Source organism: Chiloscyllium plagiosum, chromosome 10 (genome assembly GCF_004010195.1).
Source record: "Chiloscyllium plagiosum isolate BGI_BamShark_2017 chromosome 10, ASM401019v2, whole genome shotgun sequence".
Taxonomy (NCBI): domain Eukaryota; kingdom Metazoa; phylum Chordata; class Chondrichthyes; order Orectolobiformes; family Hemiscylliidae; genus Chiloscyllium; species Chiloscyllium plagiosum.
The window spans coordinates 91,485,606-91,504,446 of NC_057719.1; the positions used below are offsets into that span (position 1 = coordinate 91,485,606).

The 18,841-nt window shown below is 42.3% G+C and overlaps 1 protein-coding gene across 1 annotated transcript in view; it reads left to right on the plus strand.

Moving 5' to 3' along the window:
• Positions 1–10,468, plus strand: part of LOC122554001 (photoreceptor outer segment membrane glycoprotein 2-like) — a 26,977-nt gene extending 16,509 nt beyond the window's left edge. Inside the window, exons 3-4 of the mRNA XM_043698489.1 lie at positions 3,886–4,132; positions 9,857–10,468. Of these exons, the coding sequence (XP_043554424.1) occupies positions 3,886–4,132; positions 9,857–10,102 (493 nt within the window). The 3' untranslated portion in view covers positions 10,103–10,468. The remainder of the gene's footprint in view (positions 1–3,885; positions 4,133–9,856) is intronic.
• The last annotated feature ends 8,373 nt before the right edge of the window (positions 10,469–18,841 follow it).

Genomic DNA, 18,841 nt, shown 5'->3' on the forward strand with positions numbered 1-18,841 from the left:
AGCTCGCTGGCAATGAAGGGCGGGACATTGGAGATCATGACCCTCTGGGCCGTAACCTCGAAAGGGTCGACGGGCAGATGTGTCCCACCCACAGTGAGCCCCCTCTCCACGGCCAGGTGGACCGCCTGCTCGGTCTTTAGGAAAAAGACAGCCTTCCCGTACATCCGGGCCGCAGCAACGATGGCTAGTGGGACGACCACACTAGCCATGGTCTTGCTGCAGGCCTCGATGGTCATATTGGGGTGGGGATAAGCCTTGACCCCCAGGCGTTTGGTTAAGTGCCTGAAGAGGGTCATGGTTGCAGCCGGGGTTAGGACAGCCGAGCCTAAGGCAGCGGCTACCCCGGCGTAGGTGCGGCTGGGCCCCGCGACCTTCGGGCTCGCCATACTCTGCTGCTCAATTTTAGTAGGCCTCAGGCAGCAGCAGTGGAGATGGGCCTCTGGCAGCAGCAGCGGTGGAAGTCCTGGGGATGTACCCAAGGTGAGTCCCAGGCAGCGATGGTGGAGACCGGCCTCAGGCAACAACAGCGGTGGAGGCAGGCCTCGGGCGAGTCCCAGGTAGGCCCTTGGTCGCAGCGGTGGGGGGCAGACCTGTTGGGGAGGGTCCCCAAGGCAAGTCCCTGGCAGCCCCAAAATTGAGTCCCAGGCAGCAGTAGTGGAAGTGGGCCTCCGGCAGCAGTAGTGGCGGAGGTCTTGGGAGGGGCCCCAAGGCAAGTCCCATGCAGCAACAGCTGAGGCAGGTCCAGGCAGGGCCCCTGAGACCAGCAGTGGGAGTGGGCCCCAGGTCAGCAGCAAGACTCCCTTGACCTGGGTGAGGCCCAGGCTGCAGCTCCAAAAGTAGGCCCCAGACTCAAAAGCTCTCACCTCCTTCTGCTTCTGCCTCCTCCTCTTCTTCCTTCTCCTTCTTCTTTCCTTCCTCTTTCTCTTTCTCAATGTGGGACAGCTAGTCCAGGGACAGTCCCCTTCAAGGAGGAGAGTCCTTGCACTCACTCTCACACTCAAGATAGGCAAACACCCAGGTGGCCAGTGGCAAGCACTGCCCAACACTCCTGTTTATTTTTTTTTCTTTTTTCTTTTTTTTATCTACCCAATTCCTGTTTATGTCAACCTTGGCTCCCTGACTGGACCAGATTAATAGCCCTAATCTGGGAATTCATATTCTATGAGGTCCACCTGGCTGACTTCGTTAGAATCACTACGTAAGTTACCTCCACATTAGCTACTTATTAAGAAATATCACAGACAGTCAATACTGAAACAATGAATGAAACTTTTTTTGCATATAGCAACCAAAATAAGACCCCTCAAGTAAACAAGCTAAGCCTCTCAACTCAACTTGGCCATTACCTGATTAATGGTGGATTCTAGCTATGATTGCAATCAACTCTACCTGTCTCTTGATGTCCAGGGTTGAATCCTTGTGTAGTGTTCTCTGGAGTTCTGCTCCTGAGTAATCCTGGAGTTAAACTCTTATACAATATTCTGTCCTTCAAGTTTGTGGTGAGACATTATTGATGATTGTTTCAATTCTTTGATATTGACTACGGCTCTGAAACTATTAAGTCTGCAGCTTGCCTTCATATCAGAAGGAGCTTCCTTGATCCTTGGTACATTTGGCATTGACTATCAGTTTGAAGGCACAGCTTTCCTGCAATTAACACCTTAAATTCCTCTGCAGGACAGTCATTTGTCTTTATGGCATAAGGCAACCATTTATCAAGCAGTTGTTAAAACCGTTTTGCTCATGTAGCTATGACTCTTTCTTCTCCTAAGTATTGCTAATTGTTTTCAATTCCTGTATAACAGGTTGTCCCTGTCCCTTAATAGTTTATTCCAGGCACAGCTATTGCTGCATCTTTCAATCTGTGGAAAATCTTTAAACTTCTGAAGTGTATATTATCCACAACAGGAAGAAGGAAGATTGAGAAGAAGCATTCAGAACAACAAATGGATCATTTCAGCAAACTGAACAAGGGCCAGTGAACTGCCTTTCCTGTCTTCCCCTCCACCATTACATCCGTGTATCTTTGGTCTGTGTGTGTATGGAGAGTGAGGACTTTACAAGTGGGTTTTCATTTTAATAGAATTATATATCAGTGGTCCACAACGGTTTACCTAGAGTTAGAATTCAATTAGTTTGTAATAAATACTAATTCAGGTGTGGCCTGAAAACCTGGTCCATGTTTTGTGCCAACCCAGGGTCCAGGAATTTTACATACTTTCCAAAATTCTTAACTTTTGTGACAGCTCAGGAATAGAGGGGCTTGCTTTCCAGCATACATGCCCCAGTGAGGGGTGAGGGGTAAATGCTCCAGCCCATGTCCCATAAGTGAATAAAGGAAAGTTGCTCACCAATCAGTACCATCCCGAATGTTGATGTTCCTGATTGCTTTTGCCTCGCTCCCTGGAAGTGTCACACCGTCTGAGTTCCAGCCCCTGAACCCCTTCAGGTATACAGCTTTTATTTATGACTCTCTGGCCCAGATTGACCCAGAGTGTCTCCCTCTGTCCTTGCTCATAGAACGCTGACTTTTAAACTTATTGTTTGATATTCTGGTGGAGTAGAATAGATAGGAGAAACCACTTTCAGATCAGCTTTCCAGAGGGCTCAGATTTGAGTTGTTACAGCCTGGAATTCACTACCTGGAAGAAATATTTAATACTGGCTTTCAAAAGGAATTTGGAAGAAACGTCAAGGATCCTCAAAGGGATGTGATGAGGGAGGAGGGAAAACGGGATGAGTTAGATAGCTGTTTCAAAGTCAATGCCAACATGAAAGAAGCAAATTACCTCCTTAAGATGTTGGAGCAGAAGGCGGCCATTTGGTCCATCAAGTCTGCTCTGCTATTCACTGACATCATGGATGATCTGATAATCATCAACTCCATTTTCCTGCATCTTTCCCCATAATCCTCGATTCCCTTACTGATTAAAAACCTGTTTATCTCAGTCCATTATTATGAAGATGTGGGCTTACTGTGCCTTTAAGAGAGTAAAAGCCAGCAGTGATAGCACCAAGTGTTGTCAATAAGACACAATGTAATATGTGCTCCAGCTACTGGGATAGCTGGTTCCCTGGAAACAACAAAACAGATTTGAATTAGACCAATCAGTTTAAATTATACCCTGGAAAATACCAAATACCATTCATGTTTGAACTGAGTATATTGACAATCTTAAAAGTCAATGACACAATCCGATGTTTTGGGGTATAAGACCGGGGAAAATTGAACAGTTGGGAGGAGAACTTCCACCAGACCAACATCTGTAGACTGCTAGTCAGAACTCTCGGAGAGGTACCTGTCTAGAGAAGGAGTTTGCACAGAGAAAAACCTCAACACCGACCTGGGGAGCCAATCTACCGATGAAGATAAAGAGAAGAATGGATCACTGGCTGGTTTTAAAATTTGAGTTTTTCTGTAAATCGTAATGAGTTTTATCAGGCTAGTATTATAGAAGGGAAGGTAACAGACAGGTTAGAGTAAGGAATTGTAAATAGTTGTGAGTTAATTATTCTCTGTTATACTTTAAGAAATAAAATTGTTAATTTTGACTTTAAATAGATCTTGGCCACTCGAATGTTTACAGATTACTGCATGGGACAAACCTTTGCTGTGCCGCTGATTTTAAATTAAGCAGGAGGGTTTACCCCGTGTTGTAACGCCTTGAATATACTTAATGACCCAGCCTCAACAGCCCTCTGTGATAAATAATTCCACAGATTCACTCCTCTCTGAGAGGAGTGAATCATTTCTGTCATATGCATACGATCCCCTTAGTGCTATAAAATGCAATGTTTTCTGCTCTTTGGCTGAATCGATTGATTTCAGTTGTGTGCATCATCTAGGAGCTTGATTTTTAACTCGCAAGTGTTTCCTCATTGCAGCCGTTTGAAGAGTAACATAGACGGGAAGTACTTACTGGATGCAATTCCATTCAGTTGCTGCAACTACAACTCTCCCCGGCCTTGTATCCAGCATCAACTCACCAACGACTCGGCTCATTACAACTATGACTACCTGACTGAAGAGCTGAACCACTGGACCACAGGCTGCAGACAGGCACTGCTTGACCATTACGTCCAGATCATGCAGTCCATAGGACTGTCTGTACTCATCATTTGGCTCTTTGAGGTAAATATCTACAACTAAATATGTAACAACCCCCTTTCCATCTATATTAACCGTGATGCCTAGACTAAATTTTCTTAGCTATAAAAGTTTTAAGCGTCACCTCCAGTTTGGATGGGGGTCAAGGGCTCTGATGCCATTCTCATTTCTCAGTCAGAAGGCCATGGGTTCAAGCTCTGGTAAAGAAATTGAACACAAAATCTTCCCCAGCACCGCGGGAGTGTTGTATGGTCACTGGTGCTGTTTCCCACCTGAGACGTTAACCATAGGCCTATTCGGGTCTTTCTGACGAGGGTCTCAACGTCCTGTTTAATTCTCACCAGTGTTCTGATCATGTTTTTGGCCTTGACGGCACTTTCCTGTCATAATCCCCAATTTCGTCATGAATCAAAACACTGTACAACTCAGCCTTAAATACGTTAGTGACTCAGTCTCTACTGCTGTCTGGGGAAGAGACCTCCAAACACTAATGGCCCTCCGAGGGAAAACATCTGTCCTCGTCTCTGTCTTGATAAATGATATTTTATTAGTTTCAGTCTCCTCCATGAGAAGAGACATCGGCAGTCCCCACAAGGTTGAATATGTTTCAATAGGATCACTTTCTAAACTCCAGTTATTTGCTGAATCTGTCCATGACTTTTTAAGGGTCCATCTACTTGGCATATTACTTGATGTTTGCATTTACAATGCCTTTCTGTCAACAGCACATTCAGAAATGTGGTTTTTCCTCTCATCGTTTGCAGTTATGGGATCTTCCGCCCAGAGTTGCAGAGTCGGAGGTGGAGCCACAGACGCTGTAGCACGGCAGGGAGGGGTGAAGTTACCTGCCCAATTAATTCCAGGAGATAGTCACAGCCCTTAACACAGGGTCTTCTAATTTGGCATACGCTCAGAGATAGGAGGGTGCAAGTGAGAGACAGGAGCCTCAGCTGTTCAGTTGTCCAGGATCGACGCTTTGTTGGCTTCTCTGGATGGTAATGAGGGTTGCAGCGTGGATGAGCTAATTGACCATGGCATAAGAATTCAGGGGATGGAAGCGAGAAGGAATGTTGTGGCAGTAGGGGACAATATAGTGAAGGGGACTGACACCATTCTCTGCAGCAAAGAGCATGGGTACAGATGGCTATGCTGTCTTCCCGGTGTCATGAGAAGTTGGGGGCTGATTCTCAAAGATAATAATCTCTAAATTATGATATCATCCACGTGCAACCTGGCATTGGGTAAGATTTGAGAAGTGTACAGGCAAAAGTGAGGACTGCAGATGCTGGAAACCAGAGTGGTGCTGGAAAAGCACAGCAGGTCAGGCAGCATTCGAGGAGCAGGAAAATCGACGTTTTGGGCAAAAGCCCTTCATCAGGAATTCCTGATGAAGGGCTTATGCCTGAAACGTCGATTTTCCTGTTCCTCGGATGCTGCCTGACCTGCTGTGCTTTTCCAGCACCATTCTGATCTAAACTTTGAGATGTCTTTGCCTCGCTCAAAGAATGCTGTGGGAGAAATGGTTCCAGTTCATCTGGCACTGGCACCAGTATTGAGGAAAGTAGGATTGTACTGTTGTAACAGTCTGCACCTGAACTATACTGGAATCAGTGGACTCGTGAACTGCATAAGCAGAACGCCGAGAGGGCCTCAGACTAAATAAGGGGAGGGGTGTGAGGGATCAGACTTGAGTAAATGTAACAAGTCAAGGCGCGGGAGGAGAACAAAATATCAATGTGGAAAATGAAGGTCAGAGAATAGCAGGAAGGAAAGAGAGAGAGACAGAAGAATAACCAAGAAGCTGAACAGCAATCACGACTAGATGCTACAACAATAACAAAACAAAACTTTGTCTCTTAATGCATTTTGTACTCAAAACAAAGATAGCACACATAGATGTGAACAAATATGATCTGATAGCCATTACAGAGAAATGGCTGCAGGATGACAAGGATTGGGTAGTAGTCTACATGCAGGGTTATGTGGCATGTGGGAAGAATACTAGCACCTGGGAAATGCGATGGAGGCAGGTTCAATTGAGGCATTCAAGGGGGCACTGACTGGTTATTTAAATAGAATCAACGTGCAGGTTATGCAGGAGAATGACACTCAGTCAAAACACTCCACTGGTGCAGACACAAAGGGCCAAATGGCCTCATACACAGAAACAGCAACACTTCTGTTGATAGGGATCTACATAAGGGCAGAGAGGATAGTTTTGGTGCAGTCATCTTGGTTCGGGAGATCAGGACATAGAACCAGTTTCGATAGCATTGAGGAATAATGGAAGAAGGTGATCTGCAGACCCCTGACAGTAACCATGATGGCTGGCAAAGTATAAAAGGGTAATAATGGGTTCTTGTGATAAAAGGACAGCAATAAGCATAGGCGATTCTAACCTGCATGCAAACTGAAAAAGATCAAATTGGTAACAGTAGCATCGATGAGGAGCACCTGGCATATTTTTGCGATAGCTTCTGTGAGAAATACCTTCTGAAATACCAGAGAGCAGGCTGTACTGGACTTGGTACCAGGTAATACGACAGGATTAATTAATCAAGCCTGAGCCAAAGGCACCTCTCGGTAGCAGTGATCAAAATATGATCAAATTATTCAGCTAGTTTGAAACAGAGAAGGGTGGATCTAAGACTAACATTTTCAACTTTAAAAAGAACAAACAGCATCGGTGAAGAAAAGCCAGTTGAAGTGAACTATGATATTAAACCAGGAGGTAGGTCAGGAGAGAAGCAGTGGCAGACATTTAATGGGATATTTCAGAATAAATACATTCCTACTATGAAGATGAGTTCCAAGGGGAGGACTCCCCATTTGTGGTTAATTAATGTCACAAATTAACTGGGAAGAGAGCACTGACAATCATTCCCCACTATTCAACAAGGTTTCATAAAATCTGTAAAGGTATAAAATGCCAGTTACATCACCAAATCCCACTGGCTGCTAATAGTTAAGCCTATTACGTTTCTTCCATAGCAGGGAATAAAAAATCATTGTGACACACTTCAACTTAATAAGAGCACTAAGGGAAAAGATTTCTAATTTACACAACTTAAATGATGCCCTTCGAAAAGACCCCAAACATACTCAGTCACAATTAACAATGATGGTTTAACACGGATATAGACACAAAGAGTACATACAAAGAATATAGACAGGGTAAATAAAATTCCAAAGATCAACCTTTCACATGACAAGGTAGAAATTCTGTCATTGCTGTTTGTGTTAGTTGTGATAATGAGACACTGATGTACAGTGATGGTCATCCTTCGATTCAGTGGTTGATCAGGTATTCGGTTATTTTCTAGTATGAATTTTTTTTATGCTTTCAGGGTTTTCTCTCTTTTCATCCATGATGAGTGTGAGTGAGACATGGTGGCTTTCTGTCTGCAGACTCCAAATATTTCTCCCCCTCTGATGATCTTAACATAAAGGTTTTTTTTTAAAAAAAGAAATGCTTTGCTGTTCATCCAGAGTACTGCCACCTGGCAGAACCTTCTTAACTAGAAAGATTCTTGGTGTTAAAGTATAGAATTTCTACAATGTAGAAACAGGCCATTTGGCCCAACAAGTCCACACCAACCCTCCGAAGAGTAACCCACCAAGGCTCATTCCCCTACCGTGGGCGGCACAGTGGCACAGTGGTTAGCACTGCTGCCTCACAGCGCCAGATACCCGGGTTCAGTTCCCGCCTCAGGCGACTGACTGTGTGGAGTTTGCACGTTCTCCCCATGTCTGCGTGGGTTTCCTCCGGGTGCTCCGGTTTCCTCCCACAGTCCAAAGATGTGCAGGTCAGGTGAATTGTTAAATTGTCCGTAGTGTTAGGTAAGGGGTAAATGTAGGGATATGGGTGGGTTGCGCTTCGTGGGGGCGGTGTAGACTTGTTGGGCCGAAGGGCCTGTTTCCACACTATAAGTAATCTAATCTAATCTAATCTACTCTATTAAGATGGCATGGTGGCTCACTGTTTAACACTGCTGCCTCACAGCGTCAGGGACCTGGGTTTAATTCCTCCTATGGGCAAATGTGTGGAGTTTGCACATTCTCCCCGTGTCTGTGTGGGTTTCCTCTGGGTGCTCCGGTTTCTTCCTATAATCTAAAGATGTGCTGGTTAGGATGAATTGGCCATGCTAAATTGCTCATAGTGTTCAGGGGATGTGTAGGTTAGGTGCATTAGTCAGGAGTGGACTCGATGGGTCAAATGGCCTTACTTTCACTCCTATGTCCTATGGTCTTACAATTGGCTGAATTTGAATTTGCTTTTTGTTTCATGGCACCTCATCTGCGGCTATTTGTTTCGATTAAGCGTGATGTTTTTACTTTGTTCAGGACTCTCTGTGCTTTCTGTCTTTGCTAGCTTTTCAACTCTCTTAAAGGTACAGTACACCTCTATTATACCTTCATGACATGAGTGAAGTGGTATCGAGCAAGCTGATGTAGCTATGAATTAATAAGTTTCCAAGTCTTTATGCACTTCATCTCAGGGTCTTCAAATAGATGGCTCACGAAGTTGTAGGAACAAGGTATGAAGATTTCAAAATTTGTTACATTCTGCAAATGTTCTATCAGATTGGAACGTAATCCCTCTGCTGAAGAAGGGAGGGAAGAAGAGAACAGGAAACTGCAGGCCTGTTTGCTCGATGTCTGTCATGGGGAAGGCATCGATGTAATAATAATAATAAAAACAGTGCTTGGATTTCGAGAAGGTATTTGACAACATTTCACCAAAAATGTTGCTGTGGAGCTCACAGTGTAGGGTGCAACTGATTAGCATGGATCGAAGATTGGTCAGTAGAAACAGGGAATGTATCAGTGGGCATGATGTAATGAGCAGTGTCGTGCAGGGGTCTATAACTGGGCCCTCAATTATATATATATATATACACACACACATATACATCAATGACTTAGATGAGAGGACCAAAGGCCTGGCAGTTAAATCTGCAGATTAGCACAAAAACAGGCAGGAATATACGCAGTAGCACAACACTTCTCATAAAAACTGAAACAACTGTGGAGGCTGTAAATCAGAAAGAAGAAAAAAAGAAATTGCTGGAAAAGCTCAGCAGGTCTGGCAGCATCTGTGGAGAGAAATCAGTGTTAATGTTTTCAGGTGGAGTGGGCGTTCCTCAGAACCACCCCTCGTATCCTACTATTTCAAGTGTCTGCCCTTTGTCCCCACTCTCGTGTCTTGTTATGTCCAATTGCTTCACCAGGACAGTTATTTTGATTCCATGAATTTCAACATTAGCTAATAGTCTCTTATCAGGGATTTGATCAAATGTTTTCCAGATGTGTGTTTAAATAAAATTGAGACACTTTCCAGTTCATGATTTCATCTCAGATCCATAGAAACTCTACAGTGTGGTAACAGGCCATTTGGCCCAACAAGTCCACACCGACCCTCTGAAGAGTAATCCACCCAGACCCATTCCCCTATATTTACTCCTGACTAATGCATCTAACATTGTGGGCAATTTAGCACAGCCAATTCACTAAGCTGCACTTCTTTGGATTGTGGGAGGAAACCCACGCAGACACAGGGAGAATGTGCAAACTCCACACAGTTACCCAGGTCCCTAGCATTGTGAGGCAGCAGAGCTAACCACTGAGCCACCATGATAAACATATCTGATAAACACTTCGAGGTTTCCTGAGGTTGTGGTAAGTGTTTTATAAAGATGGTGTTCTCTCCTGCGATTCTAAAGAAACCACTTTTCTGTTTGTCTACAGATTTCAGTTCTCACTGGTGTCAGATACCTACAGACTGCAATGGAAAATGTCGTCCTGCAGGGAGATCCTGAGTGTGAGTCTGAGGGTTGGCTACTGGAGAACAACTTTGTGGAAACAGCCAAAACAAATCTGAACCTCATTAAAACCTTGCGCAAGGTCAATCAGATATCTACCATCTCTGGAATGGAAAATCCCAATATGGACGTTAGAACAGCTGCCTATGGACCTGACAATGTCCTCCACTAAGTCCTCCCCACAACCAGGGAGTAGCAACTTATTCCATGGGTCTTGTTTTCAGAATGGCCATAAATGTGTTTTAGATCAGTAAAGGGGGTCAACACTCCTACAAAGTCATGGTCAAATGATGGATTATATAATAGACATGACTTAAGGACAGTATCACATCTGGCTGATATACTTCAGTGTATGTTGAATCTATCCCAAATATTTTGGGAGTTTTTGTTATTTACAACATACATTCTGTAGCATTTGCTGATTGCAAAATAGTCAAGTCTGATCTCCATTTTCCTATAAAATTATCTGCATTTAACTGAGCCATTAGCAGCCCTTCTTGAGAGAGGAGTTATTTTCCACTTTGATCCATTGCTGTTTTTGTCTCTCGTTGCTCCAATAGTGACTAGGTAGTCAATTTTTAGTAATGTTGGTCGAAGGGAGAACTCTCCTTTGCTTTTTTAAAGTAGTGGGATCCTTTATGTCCACTTGAACAGGTGGAGAAAGTCTCAGTCTGATATCTTGTCACCTCTGAGTGTCGACTGGTACCCTTGAGTTGTTGCTGGAAAATCTTCCATTTAGTTGCTACTTTGCTGCGCAAGCTGGTGTTTTCCATAATGTACAACCATAATTACAACAATAATTATCGCCCAGCAAGCTTGATAGCAGAATTGAGCCTCAAAAATAGCAGAGCTCATTGTATAATATTTAGCTATGAATAATGACTAATCATTAATCTCCCATTTAAGCAAATCCAAAAAAATCTTGTGGAGAATTTCTTTAGAAAACAGGAAGAATGGATTTGTTTTTTCTTTGATTACATTGAAAATTTGAGATATCTATAAAAATGCACAGATTTAAAAATGTAAGTTATTCACTTTGTAAAGTATGAATTTTTAGTCTTAATACAAGAACTTTTAAAAGAGAAAATTCTGGAAAGGTAGCCTGCACTGGCATCAGCCGGTTTCATTTCTTTCTTCAGATGTTCAGCCAATTGACTCAACTGAGTAATTCACTCGGTCATTTCAGAAGGGACTTAAGATTCAACCACATTGCTGTGGGTGTGGAGTCACATGTAGGGTAAGGATGGCAGATTTTGTTCTCTGAATGACGTTAGTAATTTTATAGTCCAAGACTGTGATGCTGTAAAAGCACAGTCGATCTCCAGCATCTGCAGTTCTCCATTAGTGATTTTATGACACTGTTTTCATGGTCATCATTAGACTATTAATTCCATACTTTGTTTTCAGAATTGGACATAGCTGTTAGACTGGGTCTGCAGCAGACGGTGAGGAAAGCAACAAGGAGGAAAAACATACTTGACCTCAACCTCACCAATTTACCTGTGCAGGATTCAAACCCAAGGCCTTAGAGTAACATCTATGTCTCTAGGTTGCCAGTCAGCAACAATACCACTCCATCATGGTCTGCTGTAAATTGGTACATTTACATTTCATCCATTTATGCAAGCTGCAGTGAAACACTGGCAAAAGTCAAACTTACACTTCACAAGTGATTAAACATCAGTATTAGGACAGCACATCTCTTCACTGAGATGGCACATGTCAGATGACATGATGGCCCCTAGTATTTTTATTCTATTTAAGTCAAATCTAATCAGATTGGTTTATTGGACTAACAAGTTCTATCCATTAAGCAGATTGTATCTTGAGCAGGATCTTGTCTAGCCAAGTTTGTCCTCCTGACCTGTTCTCACTATCCAATCTCTTTAACTGGATTTCAGTTTGCTTTAACCTTCAATTTATTAAATATAATAAGTTGAGAAAAAAATCTTTCAGTTGTGGAATAACCCAAGTCCCAATGTTCATTTAATTTCAAAATCATTTTCATTGCTTACAAACTCAGGACAATCTGCTGTTCTTTGAGATATTGACCAAAATAATTTTGTTTTTGTTACTGAGGTTTCAGTTTGAAGTCTGACCTGAAAGGTAACACCGACGGTAGATTTGATACTCAGTTCTCTGCAGTGGGATCATAACCTCATGGCCTTTTGATAGGAGTGGAGAAAACTACTCTCTGACAAGCCTCGTAAACCTGGGTGGGTGATACTGGGACTATTGAAATATTAGGTTTCCTTAACAGATTTAGTCTTCAAGACCGAAGGCAAACGTATGCATTTTCATATTGATATTCTTAGACATGGTGAGTTTCCAGCTCTCTTCCAAAAAATATTAAATGTTATGCTAACATTGGTACATGTGACAATAAATTAGTTGGGCAAAGTATAGTGAAAAGCTTTGTTTTACTTATAATGAGCAAGGACATACAGATCTTAGGCCGAAAAAGAAATCCCCTGCTGTGGTTAGGGGGAAAGGGAGGAGATATGGTCCGACATTTGAAGGAGATTTAGATTCAGCACAAAAATGGGTTTCTTTTTTTGGAGAGGATAAACTTGGCTTAGGGCAACCACCACTGGAGGTTTATTTCATTGAAACAAGTTTCCCCAGCAGCAGGGTTGGAAGAGGATTGAGATGTTCTTCCTGGTTGATATTGATCAATAACCAATGGTATTAAAATAAACTGTTTGACACATTCCTGCTTGTGGAATCTTGCTTGTGCAAGCTGACTGCCGCATTTCCTACACTCGGACAACATATGCAATGGATTTCATTGATAGAACAGCACGCTGGTATTTCCTGATGAGGAGCTTTGTATAAACCCAACACTTTCACCAAAACATTGTTTTTCATTATCTGGGCATCATAGGCAAGCCAGCATTTGTTGCTCCATCGTTAATTGCCCTTGAACTAAGGGGCTGGTGAGGACATTGCAGAGGGCAGTTAAGTATCAACCACATTGCTGTGGGTCTGCAGTCACATGTAGATCAGACTGGATGGCAGATTTTCTTCCCTAAAGAACATCAGTGAACCAGATGAGTTTTTAATGACACGTTAGTTCATGGGACTATGGAGGCCAGTTTTTAATTCCAGAATTATTAATAGAATTAAAATTTGACTAGCGATTTGAACTATGCATCCATAGGCGTCACAGTGGCTCAGTGGTTAGCACTGCTACCTCGCAGCACCAGGGACTCGGGTTCAATTCCAGCCTTGGGCAACTGTGTGTGTGGAGTTTGCACATTCTCCCAGTGTCTGTGCAGGTTTCCTCCCACTGTCCAAAGATGTGCAGGTGAGGTAAATTGTCCATGGTGTTAGTCAGGGCTAAATGTAGGGGAATGCTTGTTGGGCTGAAGGGCCTGTTTCCATACTGTAGGGAATCTAATTTAACATTAGCTGGAATTTTTGGATTGCTAGCCCATTGGCATTATCATGATGTCAAAAGGTTGGAAGCACAGGCACATGACAGGAGGGAGGATGTTTGGAGCTGCAAAGTTACTTCCTTTCTCCTTTCCATTGGAGATATGATCAAGAAGACTTAATTAAAAGTAAGGATCAGTGTGACTAAACTGAGAGCAGAATTGGGAAGCAAGTGAAATAAAGAGTTAGATTTAATCATGTCAGAAGGAAATAATTATTACTCAACAGCAAGTGTGGACTTAAAAGTCCTCAAACAACAGATTGGTCAAACAAATGGCACTTTTTTATTATTAACACCTGCCAGGTAAAGACTTCGTAAATCAGACGATAGGCTGTCTAGCACAGCTGATAATATGCAATTTAAAATAAAGGATGTTGCTCTCCTACTGTCAATGTAGGTGTGAGATCCTTTAAAATGGATTACCCGCATCCTTGAAACATATGCTCGAGTCAACCACTGGTTTTGCTACGTCATATTTAATTAAGAAGCTACAAAGAATCTAATGCTGCAATTAAAAATGATGCAAAGATTTCCAGATAGCAGCTGCTGGTATTTTAAAGGCGTTGCCCAGAGTAACCTAATTTTTTTTAAAAAAAAAGTTATGCATGTGACACCATCCCTAGTTAACTCGGATGTGCTGGTTTTAGAAAGAGCATGGGAATCACATCAAGTGACAAAGTACACATTTACATGAATTTTAATGTCTGGATTTACACTGGGAGGCAGGCACATTGGGTGTAGTTGTAAATGGAAAAGAAAAATGTTGAGGGGGAGGTAGATGAACAATTAACACCTTCCTTCCCTTCTCTTTTGAAAAATAACACAGCAGGCTCACAACAAAAACAGAAAATGCTGGAGAAACTCAACAGGTCTGGCACCATCTGTGGGAAGAAAGCAGAATTAACTCAAGTCTGGTGACTCATCAGAACTGGATTCAAAGCATTAACTCCTGCTTTCTTCCCACTGAAGCTGCCAAGCCTGATGGGCATCTCCAGCAATTTCTGCTTTTTTGCTTCAGATTTCCAGCATCTGTAGTTCTTTATTACATCAGTCTAAGAATTACACTTGGGACTAACACCGAATAGATTAGAGTGGTGCTGAAAAAAACAACCGGTCAGGCAGCATCCGAGGAGCAGGAAAATTGACAGTTCGGGCAAAAGCCCTTCATCAGGAATTCCTGAACCGTCAATTTTCCTGCTCCTCGGATGCTGCCTGACCTGCTGTGCTTTTCCAGCACCACACTAATCTACACTCTGATTTCCACCATCTGTAGCCTTCACTTTTACATACTAACACTAAATACACCACTGGTAAGAATCGCTTGTCCTTTCTTTCAGTTGCATGTGGGGGATAAACAAGAACAAAGAGATCAAGAATTTTGGGAATTGTGAAACAAGCTTTATTGAACTGCCTTGTAAACCTAGGTCATATGAAGAGCAATAAGGTGCAAGATATCCTTTGAGTTCAGTAACTTTGTTGCAAACTCTTGGTTAAAGAAAGGTTGCTGCCTTCCATCTTATGCCTGAAACATCGACTCTCCTGCTCCTCGGATGCTGCCTGGCCGGCTGCGCTTTTCCAGTGCCACACTTTTCAACTCTGACTCTCCAGCATCTGCAGTCCTCACTTTCTCCTAACATAATGAGACACCCTTTTCCAGTGTTTTTCTCCATGTCACTGAGGTTAGAGGAGGTAGCATTTCACACAGAACACTGCATCCTGGAGGCAACAATATCATTTTAAGCAAAGGGTGCCAATCTACATAATACTGAGCTGTTTGTGTCCCATCACAAAAATTAACACCTAAAAGTCATCCCAGGAATCACCCACTTTTGTCCAAGTAACACTTGGTTGGTTCTAAATGAACAAAAAAAGACAAGTTGCACTTTCAATTTCCAGTTCGTTTCGAAAAAAACCGAACATACCGAACTTTTTAAATCAGCCCAATGTCACAGTGTACTGGACCAATAAGAAGATCAAATATGTGTTGGGGAACAGGTCAGAATCCTGCCTCAAGTGTCATACAGTCAGAGGTGTAGAACATGGTAACAGAACCTTTGGTCCAACTCATTAATGCCGACCAGATATCCTAAAGTAATCTCGTCCGATTTGCCAGCATTTGGCCCATATCCCTCTCATCCCTTCCCATTCAATCCCCATCCAGATGCTTTTTAAATGTTGCAATTGTACAAGCCTCTCCAATTCCTCATTCCATACATGTACAATCCTTTGCGTGAAAAAAGTTGCCCTTGGGTCCCTTTTAAATCTTTCCCCCCTCACCTTAAACCTATACCGTATATTTCTGGATTCCACTACGCTGGGGAAAAAACCTTGACTATTTGCCTTATTGATACCCTTCATAATTTTAAGCTTCTAATGAGGTGACCTCTCATCCTCCGACACTCCAGGAAATATAGCCCCAGCCTACTCAGTCTTTCTCTATAGCTCAAACCCTCCAACCCTGCGAATATCCTTGTAAATTTTTCCTGACCCTTTCAAGTTTACTGTCAAACATCAGATTTTGTTAAATGTCCTAACTTGGTAAATGCAGATAAACAGATATTCCAAAAATAATCGCCTTATGTTCCACATCAAGTTTAATATAAGTCTCTTTCATGGAAGTTTTATTCAAAGGCATATATCACGATAGACTACATAGAACAGCGCAGCACATTAGTGCTTATGAAATAGCTTACTCAAGCTACGATACCTGGAATTACAATTCTGCTTTGTAATATTACAGAGATAAATTCCAAAACAGAAACGTATTACTAGCATGCATCTGTGAATAAATCCAACAGGAAATGCGGTAGCCCAACATTTGAGTCATTGGGCTAGTAATCTAGTGAACCCGGGTCTCTGGCGTTGCGAGGCAGCAGTGCTAACCACTGTGCCACCGTGCCACCCATCTAGAGAATGAAAGCTCAAATCAAATTGTGATAATTTGATTTCAACATAGAAGATATGGAAATGTAAGAAGTTGGCATTAAAAGTTAGGAGCAGGAGTGGGCAATTCAGTACCTCAAGCCTACACTGCCATTTGATATCATCATGGCTGATTTAAGCTTAGCATCAACTCCTGCCTGCTCAGTGAGAAAGGAACGGTTAAGCACTGGATTGTCATAAAAACCCAACTTGCTAACTAATGTCTTTTAGTGAAAGAAATGTGTCACTCTTACCTAGTCTGATCTTCACGGGACTCCCGTGCCAGACCAACTGCCCTCTGATGTGGTTTATCAAGATTCCCAATGTCGCATTCAAAAATGTGGGATAGGCAGCAACAATTGACTGTCGGTGGGCATCTACATTCTGGTGCTGAGCTTAAGCAATAAAGACACTACATGTTTGGGCCAGAGGGGAATCTGTGGTAGGGTAGAGTATATATCCTTCACCAGAAGGTGATATAGGAGGAGAAACTGGCTTCATGCTCATAGCACCTACCATGTCAGATAATAAGTGTAGGTTATTCAGCCCTGTCGATCCATCCAAGGCTGAACTGTACTCAGACGCATCTACCTACTTTGGTTTTGTACCCTCTCCTCGTTTATCAAAAAATACACCCAAGGTATAAATACTTCACACAGATTAAAATCAAACCTTTTTCCTGAGCAACTAGAAACACTTTGCACCTTTATGTGAAGATAAAAATTAAGACATCATAGTAAACTCCATTTTTTTAATCCGTAGAACAGATATTGCTATTAATCTGAACAGCACATTATTTAAATTATTGCCATAAATACATTCCCATTATGAACTAAAGTGGTACCGTATACATGAATAAGTGACCATACATGACTTGAATGGTATAAATGAATGAATCAGACACCGACAGAAGCATTACACACATGCTTCCTTTCCCCTCAGAAACTCTTTCCTTTAAATGATAAAGCCTTCCAATAAGTGAAAATAAATGGCATTGATCATAAATAGCAAGTGAACAGGAGGTACGTAAATGATTTCTTCTCCTGCATTGTCTGTACCTATGTAACAGCATCCTGTGAACACAACACAAACTTGTGGTCACATCACAACTCTTGATTTTCTACTCCAGAGAAATTCTTGGACTTTTCCTCAAATTACAGCAGGAACAAAAGCGATTTGATTATTTTGAATTAGCGTTAGTAAACACAAGCAATATATTTACCTAAGATTCACATTATCCTGAGGATTACTCGAAATAGGTAGAAAAACCGATATGACAAGATATATTAACCACAAAACAAACTGGAATCATGCCAGGCTTTGAAACATATCATTCAAGTCGACACTAACCTGTCACCTATATATTATGGTTATTCGCAGGGACTCTCAAGAAAAACTCAAAACTGGATTAGATACCTGCAAGTGCAGATTAATCATCAAGGAGTTTTTGCCCACACTAAGACGATCAGGCTAAATGGATCATCAACAGTAACAGGGTGAAGGGTGCTGTGTCTAGACTTTACTCTTTTCTTTGCAAGAGTTCAATTTGATAAGCTACTCCTAAGAAATGGACAAGCATTGCAAACAACACATTTGTCTGAAACATAAGGCACCTCAGGTGCATTCTTGCCCCTTCTTTTCTGAGGACATTGACTTACCTACTGAGATAGTCACAATAGTGCCCTCTGACACACCCTTATTTTCATTGGTGAGCTCAGATTATTCCTCAGTTGTAAACTGAGCTGGGCATCACAACCAAGGCTGACTGGGGTAACAACCTTGGAGCATATCACCAACATGGAATATGGGTTTGTGACGCTCGATTATCTACTGCATTGAGACAATAATCAAATGGCAGAATTTGATGGGCGGGGCCAAGAAAGGGATTCATTCACAAACTTCAGGTTAGACACTTATTGCCTTGGCGTTTTCTTCTTTCTTTGTTCATGGGATATGAGCACTGCTTGGTAGACCAGCAGGGAGGTAGGTGCTGATGCAGTGATAATATCACCGGTCTCGTAATCCAGACACCCAGCTTAATGCTCTGGGGAACACGTTCAAATCCCCGCCACTCCACGATGGCAGATGGTGAAATTTGAATTCAATAAGAATCTGTAAATCAAAGCTGGCCTTAAGACAAACACATGTAGTCACTGTCACAGAACCTCATCTCGTTCACAAATGTCCTTCGGGAAAGGAAATCTGCCATCCTTAGCTGATTTGGCCTACTTGTGACTCTGGACCCACAGTAATTTGGAAGACTCTTAACTTGCTCAGAAATGGCTCTCGCAAGCCACTCAGTTTAAGGGCAATTAAGGATGAACAATGTCTGCTCAAATGACAACATAATTTTTGAAATATCACAACAATCCTCAAGGAAAAATAAGGACAGCAGTTGAGTAATTATTATGGAACACACTGAGTGGCTTTTGCTGAGAATTACAAAGTGGGAAAAGGTTTAATTGACACAAACAAAAGTTGTGATCTTTAATGGTGAAAATAGAGAGAAATTCATGTCCTGGCTTTTGTGGAGGGCATTTAGGCTACATTAAT